General features: G+C 37.5%; 1 protein-coding gene and 1 pseudogene across 1 annotated transcript; one reads left to right on the top strand and one right to left on the bottom strand.

Moving 5' to 3' along the window:
- Nucleotides 1-10,068: 10,068 nt before the first annotated feature.
- LOC143583213 (uncharacterized) lies at nucleotides 10,069-12,498 on the top strand (annotated as a pseudogene).
- A 1,558-nt stretch (nucleotides 12,499-14,056) lies between these two features.
- On the bottom strand, nucleotides 14,057-14,628 carry LOC143583212 (uncharacterized). Its single transcript, XM_077065581.1, has 2 exons — nucleotides 14,316-14,628; nucleotides 14,057-14,229 (listed from the first exon to the last, which is right to left on the bottom strand). The coding sequence occupies exons 1-2, from the start codon at nucleotides 14,626-14,628 to the stop codon at nucleotides 14,057-14,059; spliced, it is 486 nt and encodes a 161-aa protein (XP_076921696.1).
- Nucleotides 14,629-21,656: the final 7,028 nt, after the last annotated feature.

Here is a 21,656-nt window from a genome sequence, read left to right as displayed (position 1 = left end):
CTGTTATCATCAAAACTCAATCCTAACGTGTTTAATGGTGAAAAAGACTTTCATGGACGTTAGACTAACCTTGAATTGAAGTTTTATGGCTTAAACTTGGCTGCACAGAAGAAATTCGCAAGGGGGGGGGGGTTTCTGGTCCGATCGGCTGCGCCTAAAGGAGTTAGGGTTAGGATTTTTATTTTTTTATGATATAACAATATGTTACACACTAGCCCTCAAAGTTTAAGGGATATGGAAACTTGGAAGGGAAAGTTAGATAACTTAACGTACCGGGAAGATGGTCGGTCAATGAAAGATGCCAGATAACTCCCGAGAAGTATACATACTTTACATGATTTAAATCCTTAAACCGAAAATTTACGGGCGTTACACATACTTTAAAATCATGTCCATTGGTGTTCGTTTGATTGGTCAACTAGTTGTAGATTGAAAACTAGTTTTCGGTTGTCTAGAATAGTGATTTGTTGTGTTTAACGCGAGGGATGAAGTATGTGATGAGCAATTCATTTCGGATAGCTTCGGTTTAATGTACGGGCTGTTGGAAAATGATTTTTATAAGTATTGGGGCTGAATTGGTTGTCGGTTACTCAAACAGGTGGGTACAACGCGCATTTGCGTTTATTGAATAGTTGGTGCGTTGTACTTGCGAGTTACCGACCCATTTGACTCGTGTAGCTTCGTGTGGACTTGTTGGATGTGAATTTATCACATTGGGTCCACACGGGGCTGAGTTGGATGTTAATTGCCTAAAAAACTCTTAAACGCGTGTGTTAGTATCACCTAGTGCTTCCGGGGGTAATTTCGGAATTCTTTATTCCCGGAAGTATCTATGGGTCGTGTCGGTAAATGTATGGCCCCGGGGGCTGTTATGATTGAGTTTGATGAGGTCGAGGCTTTAGGTAACTCGAACCATGTTAGAACATCTTGTAGGATAAACGAGTCCTTTCGGTGTCGTTAGTAATGATTGTATGTAAATCGACAGGCGTTTGAGTTGTGGGGATACCTAGAGGTTCTCTAGCTCGTGGTGAATTCATGCATTGTGTCAGGTGAGTTCTTGATGCCCCCTTTTACTCTTTTTAAGTTTTTGGGCTAGCATGCACACCTAAGTGATTTTGCTGGATGAATTGTTTAAATTATTTTGTATGGGCTTACTTGTATAGGGTAGGCCTTGGAATAATATTATTGTATGTTTGTATGTATGTTTATACATGTATTATTGTATGTCCAATAATTGGCGATGTTTATTAGTCGTTATCGACTAAGGATGTTTACGTATGCCTACTTTGTGTTTGCATACGTTGGATGAGATGTTACGTGTTTGGGTTGTGCGTGTGCTCGACCCTGATGTTATTACTTGGATGATATCTATAGGGATGTATATATATATATATATATATAAATATATATATATATATATAAGTATGACTACTTATTGTTGATGATGGCCTAACTGTTGCATCCCGTTTTATTTTAAAACTCTTGGAATGATTATTATGATAGATGTCATTTATTAAAACTTGAACTCACTCAGCTCAAGCTGACTTTGTGTGCATATTAGTGTGAGTTTCAGGTTAGGAGGAGGATGCATTACCGCTTGGACGTGCACGAGGCTACTTGGATGGTGGAAGACATATTTAGTCGGAAGTTTAATGAACATTGTTCTTTTAAATTTTTACTAAATACATTTCAATTTGGTTTTGGGCATAATTCCCGGCTTTGGGAACTTGTTTTTAATAATTTTGATTTTCCGCTGATTTATACTCTGAACTGGTTTTCAAAATAAAATGAATTGTTTTGAGTTTAAGTATTTTGTAAGTTTCTTGTATGCATACCAACTATGGGATTCCCGGGATTCGGGGTCTTACAGGTTTGAATATATTGTTGTGGTTGGTAATGAATCTTGGTTTGCCATGGTCGGGATTTGCGATGGTCAATTGTTTGATGGTTTGGGTTGTCGTTTTGTGGTTTGTGTTTCGAGGGCAGCGTCGAGAAGGACGAGAAGACATGAAGTGTGAACAATTCGCGTGACATTGGACGTAAATATGAAATTCATATCAAAACCAAAAAACGTTACATGAGAGATTCCTAAAATCGGAATCCATCTATAAATATGGAAATAAATAAATAAGTACAATCAAATGAAACAAAATTTGGAATCGAAATCGAAGTGCTCATGAATCAGTACTGATCTTGTAAATTCTCAAATCAAATTTTGAAATAAAAACATGGAATTAATACAAACCTAATATGAATAATGAAATTGAATTGAAAATCGAGTGTTTATGTACCATCATAACTTTTCAAATTTTCAATTAAAACTATAATAAAAAAAAAACGAATTGAAACTCGACTATTCATGTATCACCATGAATTTTCGTATTTTCAATTCAAAGTATAAGAAATAATGAATATACAAAAATAAAGAAAACGAATTGAAACTCGACTATTCATGTATCACCATGACCTTTCGAATTTTTCAAATTATAATAATAATTGAATTTACAAATTAAGAAAACGGGTTGAAATTCAACAATTTATGTACTAGAATAACTTTTATAAATTTCAACGAATATAAACACAGAAAACAAATTGAAACTCGAGTATTCACATATCCCAACGACTTGTCAAATCGAATTTGTATGTTAAGTAAACGTAGCATTGAGCTACAAAATGTAAACACGTAAGTCGATAAGCATTGGGTCCGAGAATAATAACGAAACTTTAATAAAAGAATCAAGTAAGTTCAGATTCAGTAATGACTCGTTAAACAAGTGAAAATTTTTAATAAAGAGAATATCAACACAATATTTGAGATTAATAGAAATAAATAATTACAACTTTGAGATCAGAGTAAAACATTGATTCAAATTGGTAAACATTGAGAACAAAATAATCGAAATTTCGAGATCGAATTAAAATAATGATCTCGAATTGGTAAAACATTGGGAACAAAAAATTGAAATTTCAAGATCGAATTAAAATATTGATCTCGAATTGGTAAAACATTGGGATTATGAATAACAAAATGATCTGAACAAAACGTTGAGCGGAAATAGAACAATATGACCAAACCATTCGTGTAACCAAAATAAGCTCAGGATGTGTATAAACATGCTCATAGTCTCCAACTTCCACTAAACGATTATATTTATGGAAAATCGGTTATATACCATGAAATTGAAATAACAAAGTAAATCGAGGCTACAACGTGCAAGTATGATCATACTTCTTGAGGCTACAACGTGCAAGTAAATCCGAGCAGGTAATCAAGTAACACACAAGTCCTTATAGTGAATTGTAGTCTGTAAGCGAAATCGTAATACTTTGAATTTGTAATAAGATACATATGCTACCCCCAAAAATATAAAACCACTAAAAAGGGGGTGTGAGAAACTCACCTCGAAATCGAAGATAATTTGAAATATAAACCGAAAGCACAATAACGAAATCGAAGCAACCGAACATCTCGAACTATAAATAAAATACATACGAAAATTTAAAGGCTAGCTGACGGAATAACAAGAGTTAATTATTTGTATAATTTGATGGGAAAATATATGATTTTATTATAACTTTACTAATTTTAAGGCATTTAATTATTTTAATAATAGTTTATGTTTTAACATAAATTTAACGGTTTAATATAATTTAATTAATAACTTAACGTAAATAATATAATTATGACATTTGCAAGGCACGGATTAAAGTTTACAATTTAAAACTAATTTTTAATGGTTTAACATAATAAACTTAAATAATTAAAGTTTAATGAATTAGTTTAACGAACGAACGAAAATTAATGGTTTAACGAGTTTGGATGTCGGTTTTTATATGGGAAATGGTGAGTTTTAATTTAATTATTTTATAAAAATTTTTATTTAATTTAAAATGATTTTATTTAATTTATTATGATTTTTAATTGATTTATTAACTGTATAAATATATATATATATACCCAGAACTAGTCGGATGGAGTAGATAATTTCTTTGTTAAATCAGTAAAAATCCCTCCCCAAGCCGTGCTTGCATTTTCAATTGCACACGGCTTTCCCTCTATATACATCTAAAACTCAGTTCTTTCATTAGACAAGAAAAGATTGAATACTCAGTTGAGTTAATCCTTACTACATACTACATCAACATTTCAGAATAGAAATAAATATTTCATAATAGAAATAAATCCCATTTTTTAGCTTTTCATTTCATTTATATATACATACATATATATACATATACATATATATATATATATAATAGTAGTAGCTGAAAAATATTCCAAAAAAATATAAACTGACCAGGAGTTTCGAACCCGGGTACCCATTCCCATATAAACATCACTTAACCGGCTGCACTAAGCCATCATTCATTATAGAAATGAAAACAGAAATATATAAATAGGTTTAGCAGTTCATCTTCTTCATAGTAAACCCTATATTTCAATTAGCCAACTTCGTTCTATGTACGATCGATTTTAGTTAGGGGCCTTGTTAAACCGATATAAACAAACAAAAGCCCTATATTAATTACCTGGAATTGGACTTGATTGATGTTGAACGTGACTTGGCTGGAATCAGACGTCTGGACGGGAAATTAGTTTTGAGGGATTTTTAGCTTAATTGATTAGTATGAGCGAGTTAACACGATGAATCCTAATCTATTTATAGTAAAATTTGTGCCGTTGGAGTTTAATTGAGCGTTAATGGGTTTTTACTCGTTTTCTGGCCGTTGGAGATTAAATGTCGTCATTATATGTTGTTATTGCCCGTTAATATGATTTATTATTGGTTTATGTTGGTGGAGAATGTTATTATTATATATAACAATATGAAACTTTGGTGCCGCAAAGCCCCGATGGGCCACTTTACGCCACCTTATTGGTTGTAATCTTAATTTTTATTGTTTTGTTTTAGTTATTATGTCGTATGATCGTGACAGAAACCAATCAAATTCGTGTAAAATCACCGCGTTTTGTTAGTTCCAATAACACCACATACGTAACGAAATTGACTGAATGCCGATTTTTCTTTAGTTCCGGCACCGTAACGAATATGATGAAAACTGACCAAATTTGCATAGACTGACCGGCTCAATACCTGGGATTGAGAGCGTTCGGGTTTACCAATGATTCAGTTTTATCGACTGACGCCACCTCATTGGTCCACCTCAACTTTTATTTATTTTTTTGTTTTACTTCTGATACAATAACACACGTAATCGAAATCGATCGAATTCGTGTTGACTTACCGCCTCATTGTTTTGGACCGACAACGCTTGGGTTTACCACCTCCCATTTTACTGACCTGTCCTGGCGCAACGCGTCAGTAAAATGCTAGTTATGATTGATAATTGATATTAAAGTTGGCGTTTTGACTTGTTTTTAAGGTCGCCAGAGTTCCATCGCCGGCCGGAGGTTTTGCCAGAAAATCGGGGTAGGGGAGGGGGTGGCGGCTAGGTTTTGTTATTATTATTATTATATTATTATTTTGAATCTAAATTTACACTAGCAGTCCCTCAACTTTGATTCACCTTGTAAATATGATTTTAAGTTATATTCTCATTTCAACCCTTAAACTTTGAGATGAATTTAAATGTTATAAATTAACTTTGTAATATTATATTTAGGTATTTATGAAATAACCCGTGTAGTTCGGAAATCGACTAAGTAAAGAATATTAACTCTCGGGGTTTTAATAATTGAACTAAAGTAATATAAAACGAAAGAACGATGAACTTCAGTCGTTGGAAATAATTTATTAATGAGAAGTAATAAAAATACATTGAAACGACCCAACAGGTCGGGTTAACGAATACAAATTCAAATTTAAATACGAATCAAAATTTACAAATGTCACGTAAATATGTGCAACAAAAATTATTAAATAATATTATTATATATATAATAAACCAAAACCGAAAAATTCGAAATGGCTCGGGTTTTTCAATTTAAAAAGTAACGAATGTTACATTAACAATATTCTTGAAAAGATCATTCTTGTTCTCAAACTCTTTGAATTAAAAGAGATGTATAATTCTTGCAACACCCAAAAACTAGCAGGATAATTAAACCCCGACAATTTAGTTGTTGCGGTTATGAAAACATCAAGATACTTTAAGAAATAACCGATATTTACCCAAGCACCTTCGGGAAACATATCGGCTTCAAGCTGATCCACAAGACATTTATGAAACACTTGTAATGTTTCTTGTTGGGAAAAAGCACACGAGAGCATATGGCAAGTTGAGTTCCAATGGGTTGGAACGTCCCAATTCGGCCCTGAATATTTTCTTTCAACCGACTTGCAATAATTTTTGTATTCAAGATGTCTTCTTTTCCCACTTTTGAAAACATCTTGTAACATATGTCTAAAGTATTTCAAACCGGCTTCCACGGGTTTCATTGGCAAGACCTTCTTGAACAACCAAATTGATAATGTGGGCAACACATCGAGCATGAAAAAACTTTTCACAGCAAGGTGGTGTATATTTTATATAAAAATTTTCAACCGCCTTTGTATGTTTGTTGCGTCATCAAACGACATTGAAAATAATTTTTTCCTCAAGTTAAAAGTCGTTATTACCACATCCACAATTTCAAACAATTTTTCGGTGCTATGTGGATACGAAAAGTTTTCAAACTCGATGGTGCGTTTCATCATTTGCCAAGAAACCGAGTCGACCCAATGAGCGGCGACACAAAGGTACGATTCCGGTAGCCCATGTGGTGCAGACCAAACATCGCTGGTGAAATTGACACCTGTTTGTATAGTTGCAAAAAACTCAATTAAATCTTTTTTGCACGTTCCCACAACTTTAGACAATGATGTCTAAGGGTGGCACGACTTACAAGGCTGTAGCGAGGTTGAAGAGTCTCCCGAATCATGGCCGCCAATTGAGGGTTGTCAAAGTGGTTAAACGGCAAACCTTGTTGAATCACGAACTTCGCCATCCTATCGTGAACTGCTCATGTTGTAATGAAATATTGTCACATCTCGACCCAATTCGACTTGGTTCGATGCGGGAACTTCTTTCAACACCTTGCAAATTTCTTTTCGATGTGTTTTTTTAAAGTTGAGTTCGAATCATGCTCTAAGAAAGTGCCACAAAATTTGCAACTAGCCTTAGGTCCCCATTGATCAACTCAACCAAATCCCAATTTCACCATACTTCTTCGTTGCGGTTATGCGGGATGACCCGTACAAGTTTGGGGTCATCTTCAACACGAATCGAGTCAACAAAACGGATGTAGATGCCGCCTTTCTTTTGCCATTGTTTTTGCTTGCCATAATAACAAGTGGTGGTGGAAGTGAAAAAAATTGAAGGTGTATGTAGGTGAGTCGGGAGTGTCAAAACGAGTGTAAACCGAGAAGCTTTTTTTTAGTAAAACAATTGATCAAAGACCCCCTTTATATAGTTTAGGACCTCAAAAACCAGTTCCAACGGCTATATTACCATTGGAACCGGCTATATTTTGAGCAGCAGCCTTTAATCGGAAAAACCCGGTGGAACCAGTTATTCCGGGTACGAACCGAAACCGGGTGGAACCCGAACCGGGTAGGAACTGGGTAATATTTAGGCCCGGGTAGGGTTTTCCGGGTGTAATAAAACCCAAACCGAGTATTAGGTACAATAGGTACGAACCGGAACCTATTCCGGGTCGGTTCCACTGGGTCAGGTACAAAACCAATTTTTTTGTGCACCTTTAATTTGCTCTCGTCAAAACTGAATGACATATGCTTGACCTTCACTGCTAGAAAACTGGGGTTTTTGTGATGGAGGTCATTCTAATAGATTACCTACATATTTCACCAAAAAGTTGTTGAGACAGAATCCAAAAGATAAAAATAAAAAATTTTGTACTTTTGGAAAATTTATTGACGGATTACCAAATCCATCATAAAAAAAAAAAGAAAACAACTTTTTGTATTTGTATTTTATATGAAGCACCCTTGAGTGTGAGTTCATTGAAGAACTCAGAAAAAAGTAAGAAACTGAGAACTCAATCTTAAACCATCCATCTAATCTTATTGTGCATATTTTATGTTCTTTAATCTTTAAATCTCACATGACCCTAACAAACAAAAAAAATCCCCAAAAACCGAAACACACCCCCACCGTTGCTAAAAAAACCTAACTAATTCATAGGGATTCTTGAGTGAGGCATTCACCCCCAGAAGTTGTGACAAGGTTAAAGTGAAATAGTCAACCAACAGACGCACCCAAAACCTACCCCCTCAAAACACCACTAGCAATATATTTTATTTTATTTTATTTCAGGTTTGTGTATTTAACCAGTTAAAGTGAAATAGTCGACCAACATACGCACCCAATAGGTGCTCAGTACGAGTTGCAACATGACATCTATCATTTCAATTTTACTCTATAACAAAGCATATGGCCAAAATAGTCTATTTGAATGCCAAATTGTCTATTTGACTTGTCTCACAATTCACAAGAAAAAAACGCTTATTGTAAACAAGTCTTTTAACAGATGAATCACTTTTTTAAGAACATTTTTTTTGTCACTTATGGTGGGATTAGAACCATCACATTTAAATACGTAGAGCTTTATCTAACTCATTGATACCAACAAACCAAAAGCCCTTACGTTTTCTATATAATAACTAGCTAGTGTCATTTGGTTCGGTTTTTTGTTTGTTCAACTAGGTGTTAATTAGTTCGGTTTTCTAGATTATTTCGTTCGAAACCAATATTTGATATTCGGTTTATATTGTGTGAACCAAATTCGGATTTTCGAAACCGAATACCAAATATGTAATTTGGTTTAGTGGTTAACGGTTCCATTTAGTTTTCGACAATTTTTTTGAAAAACAAAATTTTCACTCAAAATCCTCCAAACCTTTCACTGGCAAGAATTTGAACTCGCGATCTCACGTATAGAGAAGAAAACCACTATACCATTGCACCACTAAGTCATGGGTTTTCGACAAGCTTAACTACATTTTTGCCAATTTTCTATCGGTTTGACAACAAAAGCACCCAAAGGCGCTCCAATTCTTCTTGAATGCCAAATAAGTCTATTTGACTTATCTCACAAGAAAAAGCGCTCATGTAAATAAGTCTTTAATAGTAGATGAATTAATTTTTTAAGAACAATTTTTTTTTTGTCACTCATGGGATTTGAACCATCAGATTTAGAAAGGTAGAGCTTTATCTAACTCGCTGATACCACCATACCAAAAATCCTTAGGTATTCCGAATAATAACTAGCTGGTGTTATTAGGTTCGGTTTTTTGTTTGTTTAACCAAGTGTTAACTAATTCGGTAAACTGTTTATTTCGGTCGAAACCAGTATTTGATATTCAGTTTATATAGTATGAATGAAATTCAGATTTCAAAACCCGAATTTCAAATATATGTAATTTGGTTTAGTTTTAAATGGTTCCGTTTTGTTTTCGACATTTTTTTATGAAAAGCAAAAATTTCACTTGAAATCCTCAAAAGCTTTTGCACTTGTAAGGATTTGAACCCATCATTTCACATTTGAAGGAGCAAACACATATCATTAAACTACTAGGTCATGGGTTTTCGACAAATTTAACTACATTTTTCGCGATTTTCTATCGATTTGAGCCATTATATTTTATTAGTCTGTAAATTCTTTAGGCGTGAGCATATGACTCCACACATTTGTTAGGTTCCGACAGCTACACCAAAACGAATCAAATTAGGCAACGAATAACCTGTGTAGCATATGATATGAAGAAAAAAATTTGTTTTGGCTCGGGTCCGGTCTTATACAAGATATTATTTATTTATCATCATTAATTAATAATTTTTTTTAAGACTTAAGGTTCTGTCCACAGTAAAAATACTATTCATAAGAATCTATCGTCTCAAATTTCACCAACACGTTTTTGACACATTGTATTGACTTGACTGTGGATGGAAGGCAAGTCAAGTCTCATTTTCATATAATGTCTTGATACATAATTTCCAAGAAGCCACAAGGAATGAACAAATTTGAAATATGTTACCTGTGTGTGTGCATATATATATATTACTGAACTAGCTTTAAACCATATTCTATTCAACATCAAAACACCAATGAAGTTACTCCTTATTCTCTTTACACTAAATATATATTCAACAATTCACACTCTTGCTTCAATACCAGAAGCTGATTCTCTGCTCAAATGGAAAACCAGCCTCATAAACCAACACAACCCATTATTATCCTCATGGTCACTTAGAAACCGAAACACAACCATCGCACCATGCGCCTGGTACGGTGTTCATTGCAATGATCTAGGAACCATAATCAAACTCATTTCTAGTTCTAGATTAAACGGTACACTTCAAAAGTTCGCGTTTTCATCTTTCACTAGTCTAACACATCTAGACCTTAAAATAAACAATTTTTCTGGGCCCATCCCAGTTGAAATCCAGTACCTTTCTAACCTCGTGTTCCTTGATCTGTCGCGCAATCATTTCTCTGGAACGATTCCACAAGAGATAGGAATGTTAACGGGTCTCCAAACTCTTTTGTTGCGTAATAACAATCTAGAAGGTCGTATTCCTGTTTCTTTAGGAAATCTAGGCAATCTAATGATGGTCAATATCTCTTTCAACTTTCTAACGGGCTCAATCCCGTCTAGCCTAGGAAACCTTAGTAAACTTTCTGAATTGCATTTGTTCCTGAACAATCTAACAGGCTCGATCCCACCATCGTTAGGAAACTTGGGTTCGTTAAGGGTTTTATCTTTATACATGAACAAACTTTCGGGATGGATTCCTAACGAACTAGGAAACATGAATGAATTGATTATTATACAGTTGGGCCATAATCTGCTCACGGGTTCCATCCCGGGCTCACTCGGGAACCTGAGCAGGTTAAAGATATTAGATGTTCATAATAACTTTCTTTTGGGTGTTATTCCACAAGAACTTGGAAAACTAAAGGTTCTGATTAAGTTATCATTCGCTCACAATGAGCTAAGTAGTCAGATCCCGGTTTCAGTTGGGAATCTAACCAAACTAGAGAAGTTGTACCTTAATGATAACCAGTTTAACGGTTCTATTCCTGAAGAGTTGGGAAACCTGAAGTCTCTAGTTGAGTTTCTCTTGCTCAAAAATGGGCTAACGGGTTCGATCCCAAATTCGGTTGGTAAGCTTAGAAACTTGGAGCAGTTTGTGCTTCATGACAATGAACTTTCAGGTTATTTTCCTGAAACTGTAACCAAGTGTGAAAGATTAAGATACTTGACTTTGAGTAATAATTCGCTATCTGGCTCGCTCCCTGAATCAATCTGCAAGTTGAGATACTTGGAGAGTCTTGACCTTGGGACTAACTAGTTTGTTGGCCTGATTCCACAATGCGTGAGTCATTTCAGCCCGACGCTCAAAGTGTTGGACTTGCGGTTGAACCGGTTCCATGGAAGCATTCCCGCAACATTCTTGAAGAAGAATAATGATTTAAGGAACATAAACATGAACGGGAATCGACTAGAAGGTTCGATTCCCAGGATTTTGATCAATTGCAGGAAACTTGAAGTTCTAGGTTTTGGGAACAATATGCTGACCGGCGGATTCCCACACTGGATTGATACAATTCCCGAGTTGCAAGTTCTAGTCTTGCGTGGTAATAAACTCAATGGTCCATTGCACACAACCAACACAAAAAGCCCTTTCCAAAGCTGCGGATTCTTGATCTATCTAGCAATGGACTAACAGGCCGTTTGCCAGCAAATTACATCAAGAACTTTAAAGCAATGATGAGCATTAATAGCTCTGCATCAGAAGATCTTTACATGGATAGACGTTTCAGGGCTTCGGCTGATTTCTACATGGATAGACATTTCATGTATGATGACACAGTAAGCCTAGTGATCAAAGGGTGGAGCTTGGAGCTACAGAGGATATTAATCGTCTACACAACTATAGACCTTCCGGTTAATAACTTCCAAGGGGAGATTCCCGACACGATTGGAGAGCTGAGGTCGCTTTGGTTTTTTAATCTATCACATAATAGTCTCATCGGTGAGATCCCGACACACTTGAGGAATCTCGCATATCTTGAATCTTTAGATCTTTCTTCTAATAAGTTGACCGGCGAGATTCCTGGACAGTTAGCAAGTTTGACATTCCTTGCGGTTGTAAATTTCTCTAATAATCGGCTTCATGGACCCATACCGCGAGGTGGACAGTTTAATACGTTTGGAAATGATTCATATCAAGGGAACGGTGGATTATGTGGATTTCCGTTGATAACGGGCTGTGAAGATGATAACGGGCCATCAACTCCAACACTTGAAGAAGAGGAAGATTCGAGTTTTCTTAACGGGCTTTCTTGGGAATCTGTTGTTATGGGATATGGATTTGGGATGTTAATCGGGTCGGGTATCGGATGGCTTATGTTTTATTGTGGAAGGCCCAGATGGGTTGTTAGGATCACTGAAAGAAAACCAAGAGAAAACTATGGGACTGCAGGTTGGGCAGCCAGAAGAGTTCGGGTTTTTTAAGTTTCTGGTGTTAGTTTTTTATTTGACTACAAAAGGTAATACTGTCAGACAATACTTGTATAGGTTTCATGTAACTATAAAGTAATTTCCATATACGTTATAACTAAATTGAGACTCGTGCACTAGTACACAGGTTTTCCAACTAAAGATAACATATGATGTGACAGCTAACTGAGTACGTTTGTAGGTGCATATACTACTCATAGTCCTCCACTTCGGTTCTACGTTCACGACAACACAGAATACAAACTAGAAAGTCCAGCAGCCTCAACATATGACTTTCATGTGTGATTTAAGTCTAGTAAGTTCATCTCCGGTAATACAACTATTGTTTCAATTGTTCGACCCTAAAACAGACAAACATCTATAAACACTAAACCAAACAAACATCTATAAACACAAAATCTTAACATATTATTATTGGATATATTTCTTTAGTACAGTTACTTTATTACCAATCAAGATACATAAAATATTAAAATAGCCACACATGGCACTTATTCGTATTCGGAACTGGATACAAGTGTTCAGCCCCCTAAGGTTGTGAGACAAGGTTAATGATATTTTATCTTATTTCTGGTTTAATTATAAAACCAGGTTCTTTCTTTTGAACGACGATTACTTTTAATTCTTGGAATTCTAACTCAGAACCTTAAGGTGACTAAGAGACTTTATCTTTACCACTGGATCGCCAATCTCAGTTTTCCATTTCACTTTATAAGTATTAAAGCATAAAACTAGAGACTTTGGAGTATGGAGGTGATGAAGACTTTTTCAAATGCTATTTTTGCACTTAGTATCCACAAAGTCTTGTTGAATGTTGTTGGAACCTTTCCTGACTGGGTGATGTAGTGTTCCTAACGATACTATTTTACCAAGTGCATCCACCCACTTGGTTAAATAGTCTATTGCAACTACCAAAACCCTGGCCTTTTCTGCCCCCTCAGGGAAAGGGCCCACTATGTTTATCCCCCATTTCGGGAACGACCAAGAAGAGCTTACCGGGATCAAGTTTGACTTGGGCTTTCGCATAACCGGAGCATGTGTCTGACAATGGTCACATTTTTATATTTATTTCAAAGAGCTCAAGCACATGGCTGGCCAATAATACCCCACTCTCATGGCCCGAGCTGCTACCATCTTTCCCCCATGTGCATCCCACATATTCCTTCATGTATCTCCCGAACTACCTACTCAGCCTCTGTCAAGTCAATGCATCTGAGGGAAGATCCTCAATAGGACCTTCAATTTAAAGCCCCATTAATGATTTCATATTGTAAAGCTCGGATCTTTAACCTTCGTGCTTCGTGCTTATCGTCCGCAACCACCCCTTTCTATAGGTACAGGAGGAAAGGGGTCATCCAATTGCCTTCTGAGACCTCTATGTTGGTAGCCGTGGTTTCCATTATCGACGGGTGCTGGAGAATTTCTACTTTTACCTCCTTATCTAGGTGGTCGAAGGCCATGGCAGCCACTTTGCTTAGGGAATCTGCTTTTTTGTTGAGGCTCCTGCGAATGTTCATCACTTCTGATTTCTCGAAGTTTTGCAATAGTTCTTGTGTCTTTCGTATGTACTACACCATCTTGGGATCTTTGGCCTCATAATCCCCTTTGACTTGATTTGTTGCTAACAATGAATCAACATGAGCTTTGATCCTTTTCGCTTTCACCCTTTGTGCCATTCTTAGCCCAGCTAACAACGCCTCATACTCTGCCTCATTACTGGTGCTGGGGAAGTCTAATGGTACTGCATAAGTGAGCTCAATACCTTCGGGACTGACCAAAATAAGCCCCGCTCCACTTCCTTCTTCGTTGGAGGCCCCGTCGGTGTACAAGTTCCAAAGGGGTTCCTATTACTCGTCCCCCGAGGAGTTACTTTTTCTGGCTCTTTTTCCCGGTTCTCTTCTTTAGTCATGGATTCTGTTAAGAAATCAGCCATAACTTGCCCCTTGAAGGCGATTCGAGTCTTGTACTTGATGGTATGGTCTCCTAGCTTGATTGCCCACTTGGCCAACCTACCTGATACCTCTGGTTTCGATAATATCTGTTGCAGGGGCTTATCAGTTAGGACATGTAAGACATGCGCTTGGAAGTATCGCCGTAACTTTCTGGTAGTATAGATCAAAGCAAAAACCAATTTTTCCATCGGGAGTTATCTTTCTTCTAGCCCCTTCAATGTGCGACTGACGAAATAAATGGGTATCTGGTCTTCCCCCCTTTTGACCATCAAGACGGAACTAATGGTCTTATCTATATGAGAGAGAAACAAAATGAGCACCTCTTTGGGTTGGGGGTTACAATGGTGGGGAGCTCGCACAGGTGTGCCTTTAAATCCTGAAAGGCTTTGTTAGCTTCCTTATCACAGCAGAACTTGCTTTTCTTAGTGCTTCTTCTTGATACTACCATGAACGGGAGGGTCCTCTCTGCTATTTGGAAAGGAATAGATTAAGGGCTACCAGTCTCCCGTTTAGCCTCTGCACCTCCTTGATGTTTTTTTTGGGGCTTCATTTGAAATAAGGCCTCTACTTTCTCTGGATTAGCCTTAATCACCTCTTTCATTACTAATACCCCTAGGAACTTTCCTTCATCAACCCAAAGGAGCACTTCCCCTGGTTCAGTTTCAGGTTGGCCCTGTTTAAAGTTTGAAACATCTCCTTGATGTCATTCAGCATCCCTTCTTCATCTTCACTTTTAACCACCAAATTTTCAACATAAATTTCCACATTCCTTCCCTTTTGGTCCTCGAACAACTCATCCATGAACCATTGGTGGGTGCCCTAGTGTTTTTTAGTCCGAAAGGCATCTTTGTGTAACCAAAGGTCCCTTCGATAGTAAAAAAGCCGTCTTCTCTTCATTTTTGGGATTCATCTGCACCTAATGATTCCCCTTATATGCATCTAGAAACACCTTAGGGTAAACTGAACCAAAGACTCATTTTTCTTTTCTACATCCGGTAAAAGGTAAGAGTCCTTAGGGCACGCCTTGTTCAAGTCCTTGAAGTCAATACACATACGCCAGCTGTGATCTGACTTGGCTATCATTACAGGGTTTGATATCCATTGAGGATATCTCACCTCCCGTATTATTCAACTTGTAACAGTTGCCAAGTTTCCTCCAGGATAGCTTGACTTTTCTCGGGTCCTAGGGTCTTCTTCTTTTGCTTGACGGGTTCCATCCAATGGAACTCCTTAAGACTATGATGTACTTGGTCCCTGGGTATTCCCATCATGTCTTCATATTTCCATGCAAATACATCAGTGTTTCTTAGCAACAACTCTTTTAGCCCCACCTTCCCTTTGTCGGACAGCTGGATCTCTATATATACTGTCTACTTCGGATACTCCCCATTAAGAACCCATTCCTCTACCCTTTTGTCCCTTCTTAGGTCTATCTCCTGTCCCCACACTAGCTACTATCTCAGTCTACGAACAGATGGTAGCTATCCCCCTTGGAGTAGTAAATTTTATGCAATTGTGTGTCGTGGAGGCTATAGCTCTAAGAGCCCTCATTCCAGGCCTTCCAAGTACGATGTTGTACTTGGAAGTGGCTCGCACTATAGAGAATCGCAGACGTACGGTTCTGATTTTCTCCCCGTCTTTTAGATTGAAGGGGAGAGTTAGGAACCCAGAGGCTTTACAACTTCTCCGGAGAACCCTATTAATGGGCACAAATCCTCTTTCAGCTAGCTTCTTACCTCCCTTTGAAGTCTAGTGAAGAAATGTTCGTACATGACTTCCACACCGCTCCCCCCACCCCGTTAACGTGCACTCATGCTATTCGATGCCCTGCTACACTAGCTGATATGTTCGAAGGCATCTCTCTGGTATCTTCATTACTTAAACCAGAAAACAAGAGAGGTGCGTTCATCCACGACAGGTTTGATGGGAATACATCTATCCTGCCGACCTTGGGTGCCTTGTCCCTTTCTTCTTTATCATCTTCCTTTCCTCTGATCATATCTACTAAATGTTTGTCTTCGTCCTCTTCTTTGACCTTTGAGGATGACTCCTTGGAAGGTAATGGTAGTTTCCCCGCTTTTAGCGTGGCCTCCCATAACCTTTTCAACTGGACACAATTTTCTGTGGCATGCCCCTAGCTTTTGTGATAATTGCAATATCCTTGAGGGTTGGGCTTATAAAGCTGTTTGAAGGGGTTAGCAGGTTTTGAGGCGTACTTAGTTTTGTCTGCTGCTAACACCTCTCCTGTCCCTGGAAGTTGACCTCTCACCGGCAGAGGGTTTGTATCGTGAAGCATCCTGACGGGAGTGCACGGGTAATCGTAGGGGATAATAAGGGGAAGTAGGGGAATGGGGATGTGAGGGTGGCCGATAGGGAGCAAACCATGTCCCTTCAAAAGAAGACTTCCCGAGTAGTCATGGGCCCACCATTATGTCTTCCGCCACTTCCTGTTTTAAGGACTCCCTTCTTGCCCTCCCATTCTCTTAGTTTAGAACCTATGTCTTTCCCCCTCATAAAGGCCCTAACCCGGTCCATGAGTTGGTCAAATGTAGTAGGAAAATCCTCCCCCAGCTTCTCCATGAGCTGGGAGAACCTTACCCCGTTAATGAACCCACTTATCTTCATTACCTCCGGTACCCCGTTAATATTCATACTCTCTGCCACATATCGCTCCATGAAATGCTCCACCTTTTCTTCGTCCCTTCTTTGAATGTGCAGAATCTCATTGGGATTCTTTATGGCTTTTCACTGTTGGATGAAGTTCCTTAGGAACTTTTCTCTCAGCTCCTCGTAATCGTCTATGCTTCTAGGCTCTAGGCTGTCGAACCAGACCCGAGCTCCTCTCGTCAGGGTGTGGGGAAACATGAGACACCAAACGGGCATGGACCACCCACCTACAAGTCCTGCCCCCTTGAAAGCATGTAAATGGTCCTCGGGATCTTGTGTTCCGTCATATTTGTCTACCGTTGTCGGATAGCGTAGATTCGGGGGTAACGTGGCTTCCGCTATGCGTTTGATGAACTTGGAAACATCAGAGGTGTCTTTGGGTCTATATGTGGTTTCCAGGAGGTCACGAGGAATCTTCTCCTTCCACTTGGCCACAGAAAGGAGGGTCACTAAAGATTCTAACAAGTTAGGATCCTTGTCAATGGGGTCCTGGCCGTCCACATCTTTTTCCGGCCTAAGAGTCTTGAATGAGATTCAAGCTCAAAAAGCTGCTAGCCTCTCCATTTTCTCTTGTTCATAAAGGAATGCTTTCAAAGCATCCTTGTGTGCTTTTTTTAACTTAATGGTCATTTTCCACCCCTCCTTCTCGTTCCCATCATCTTCAAGGTTATTCTTTTCAGCCTCGTCTTTCTCTTTTTCGTCTTCAATCAACACTAGGCCATCAGCGTCTTGCTGATTTTCCTTGTTTTGGCGCCGTGCTTGTTTCCCCTGGTTAGTCGACTATGCTGCTGTCACACCCTCAAAATCCACTAACGGAGTTTTACCGTCGGAGGGTGTGAACTAACAGGATCAGATTCATTAGTTATAATCAAACCATAAAACAAAGTTTCAAAACCATGAAAACGTTTACGAGTAATTAAATGCGGAAGCGTAAAAACCATAGAAACCAATGTTGCGTCACGCAGGACGACTTAAAACCCAATGATAACAGTTTAAAATAAGTTTGCATTATTAAAAGTGTTTCAAGCAATGCATGATCCTAAACCGCGCGCCCGCCTCGGCTACCTGAGAATAACATACTAAAAGTGTCAACACAAGGTTGGTGAGTTCACAAGTTTATATAAAATAAAGCGTTTAGCGTTTGCGTTCAGCGTTTTGCGTTACAGCGTTTTGCGTTATCAGATAGTGTTATGTCAATTATATATCTATAGGTAGCTAGCCTATCAAACAAGTATCACTAAGTGTTCGACACCGAAGCTGACTGTTTATCATTTGCCTTGCCACCAGGTCTATCCCGATCATGGTATTTGTTTAGCCAAGATTACACCCACTCGACCACCAGTCGAGTTTAGCGTTGGATGGGGTTTGTCAAACCCAGTAGTACTACTCAACAATGACTCGCTATTATCCAATATTAAACGGTTCGATGTGAATGAAGGACTTTAGTTATTGCGTTTGCCACTTAGTCTTTACAAGTGATATATAATCTATATTAACAAAATCATAAATGCGTTTTCGGAGTATGTTATCTCCCCCAATTGAAAAGCGTTTGAAAACAGTTTAAAAAGGGGAAAGTGAAACTCACTGTTTGCGAAGTATTCCCAAAATAATTCACCAAGCTGCGCGTCACAGAAAAACTCTCTCTAGCGTTCTAAAACAACAAAGAGATTTTTCTATGTGTCGGAAATTTATCGAGTCTCTAGACCCGGCACATAATACCTATGCACACAACATGTTTCGTGTTTACTCTTGTGAATCGTGTGTGACTTGAACAAGTGTATTTGTGATACGTTACATGTGTGAGCAATTATTTACGTGTTATGTATTTATAATGTACATCACTAGCAATTACTCCCCGTAAGGGCAATTTGGTCAAAACATAACAATTATATAGCAAGTATCATGTTTCATGCATTTTCACAAAATTCAGCAGCTAGTTTTACCGAGACAGAAATTCTACTTGAAAGATTGTACTATTCCACCTATCATAGCATCTCAATTAATTTACCAAAAATCTTCACAAAAGCATATATGTGTTAGGTTTCCAGAACATATTTTATTTTATTTTTATTCCACATAGATTTCTCATAATGATCAAAACATTACAGCAAACTCATAACAGTCAAATTCATGCGCAACAGAATGTTATTTGAAATTCCCGTTAAACGAAAAATCCAATAAACGCAAGACCACTTGGGTTAGGTTCCTAACTCAATAAGTCAACTTCCAGAAGTGGAACCAACCCAATTGGTCTCGTAGTTCATGAGATATAATATTTACAAAACAACCTAACAGCAGGTCTAACAACTCAGCTTTGCACAACGTTTTTGTAAAATCATAAAAGTTAACTTTTACACGTCCAAAAATTGCAAATTTATATTCTTTAGAAACTAGACTCAACCTAGTTTACTGTAGTATCAATAATCTCAACCAATTTTCACCTTTACACCCCGTTACAGTCAATTAAACATCAATAACACAATCTGTCCAGAAACTGTTTGCATTCAAACTCAACATATTAACTATCTATGAACCATAATTCATTCATATAACACTCTAGACTCCATAATCACTATCCATGCACATCAATTACACATTACATACATGATTAGGGTTTTTGTTTGAACTCAAATCAAAGACACAACAATTAACATGTAGCAATATCAATTCTAGTTATCAATTCATCATCAATACATCATCAAATCAAACAAACTCATATGAACACAATAACATGTAAAAATCGGAATCTAGGGTTTGTAATTAACCCAATAAAAGTCAAGATTAAGTATAAAGGATGCATAGGATAGTCGTTTATACCTTCCTAGCACCTTAATCTTCAATCAAAAGCTTGAAATTGATTGTATGTATGTGTGTGTATGTCGACGGCAGCCAAGGGAGCCAAGGGGGGGGGGGGGGGCGATCGGATTGTGTGGGGAGGAGGAAAGAGTTAGGGTTAACATATTATAAATAATAATATGTTACACCTTGGCCCCTCCACTTCTAAGTATTAGTTTTCTAGCTTAAACTAACTTGTTTACATCTTGAGTTAGTGTTTTAACCAATATTATCACATAACACATAAGTCTAACACCTAATTATCACATAATTATTGTTTTGACGTTTTTCGTTTATTCACCAATCGTTTGCGTCAACTCGTTTGCGTTTCGGTGCAATTCCCGAAAGACTACACATGTAGTAAGTGTTAAGCGTCATTTAAACCCTAGTTTAAATGTAATGAGGTGTGCGTTATAGATTCAGTGATCTTAAGTTTGAATTGACGGAGTTGAGTTAACGGAGTTAACCTGAAATTGACGATTGTCACAGCTGCTTTTCCCGGAACTTGAAGGGAACAACAGTGAAGTTACGTAAGGGTTTTGATCAGCCATTCTTTCAAAAGGTTTAAGTGAGACCCGTGATCAAGAGGTCCCATGGATGGCGCAAATGTTGGAACCTTTCCCAACTGGGTGATGTAGTGTTCCTAACGACACTTACAAGAATGGAGATCAATGTGTAATTATTATTATTGGAGTAGTATGTTTTGTACATGTGTTGAATGAATGACACATGATCTTCCTTTCCCTTATATATGGAGAAAGGGTTATACAATATACCCAGGGGGTATACTTTAATTACACATTTCCTACGGTCCTTCCTTTCTTCTTTCGTTCCGATCTCTCTTTAGCTCTTTGTCCCCTAGACATGCTTCTTGTCTTGAGACAACATGCTTTGGGCCACCAACCGGATCAGGTTAACATGAGACATTTTCCCTCCCAAATCTCTTTGCCTAAGCCCAATTCATCGGTAGGCTCTTCAAATGCCAAATAAATCTCTCAATTCTCATTATCGCCTCTTCTATTCGGTACTACACTGCTCCCTGCTATAACACCACCACTGAAGACCTAAATTACCGGTCCTACAGCCTACTTCATGTCTATTGTAGGTTGCAAATCGCTTTTTTCTTTTTCTTTTTTTTAATTGATTTAACTCTTTAAAGTACTTTTAACTTTTTTTTTTAGTTATTTGTTTATATTTTTTTGTTGTTAACTTATTGTTTTTTTCTGTTAATTGTTTGTTTATGTTAGCTTCTTGTTTATATTAATTGTTATTCGTTATTCATAAGTTAGAAGGAATAGGAGTTATGAAAAAGTATTTGGTTTTCTAAAATGAAAAGCGTCAACGTTAAGTAAAAGTCCGTCTGATACTATTCCGAGACCTCTCTCTATTCCTATGCCTAAATTAGTTGATTTGGAGTCATATTTAACGGTTTACTATTATTTTATCATCATTTGTGTTTTTTTAACGACCCATTTTGACCGACTCATACCCCCCCACCTTCCAAAATTCATGTATTCGTCAATGTTTTATTTTGTAATTTAAAATAAATAAACTAGCGTTTAGGTTTAAGATTTTCTTTTATTTTACAGCTTTTTTGAAATTGAGAAAATGATTGATTTATTTAATTCTTTTTCTCTTAAACATATTTTTTTTCTGTGTAAAAGCCTCCCGTCTAACTAGGGCTGTTCACGAGCCGAGTCCGAGTTGAGCAAGG

The sequence above is a fragment of the Bidens hawaiensis genome, unplaced genomic scaffold, assembly GCF_021521415.1.
Source record: "Bidens hawaiensis isolate Kalapana, Puna unplaced genomic scaffold, B.hawaiensis_p1.1 tig00032168_1, whole genome shotgun sequence".
Taxonomy (NCBI): domain Eukaryota; kingdom Viridiplantae; phylum Streptophyta; class Magnoliopsida; order Asterales; family Asteraceae; genus Bidens; species Bidens hawaiensis.
Note: the sequence above shows the minus strand (reverse complement) of the source record. Positions and strands in the feature narration are given on the sequence as shown.

Bases quoted from the DNA above. Each gene is read 5' to 3' on its own strand.
- LOC143583212 (XM_077065581.1), bottom strand. From the start codon at position 14,628: ATGGAAAAATTGGTTTTTGCTTTGATCTATACTACCAGAAAGTTACGG. The intron at 14,230-14,315 runs GTACACCGACGG...TCACTTATGCAG, and splicing joins TAGGAACCCCTTTGGAACTT to TACCATTAGACTTCCCCAGC.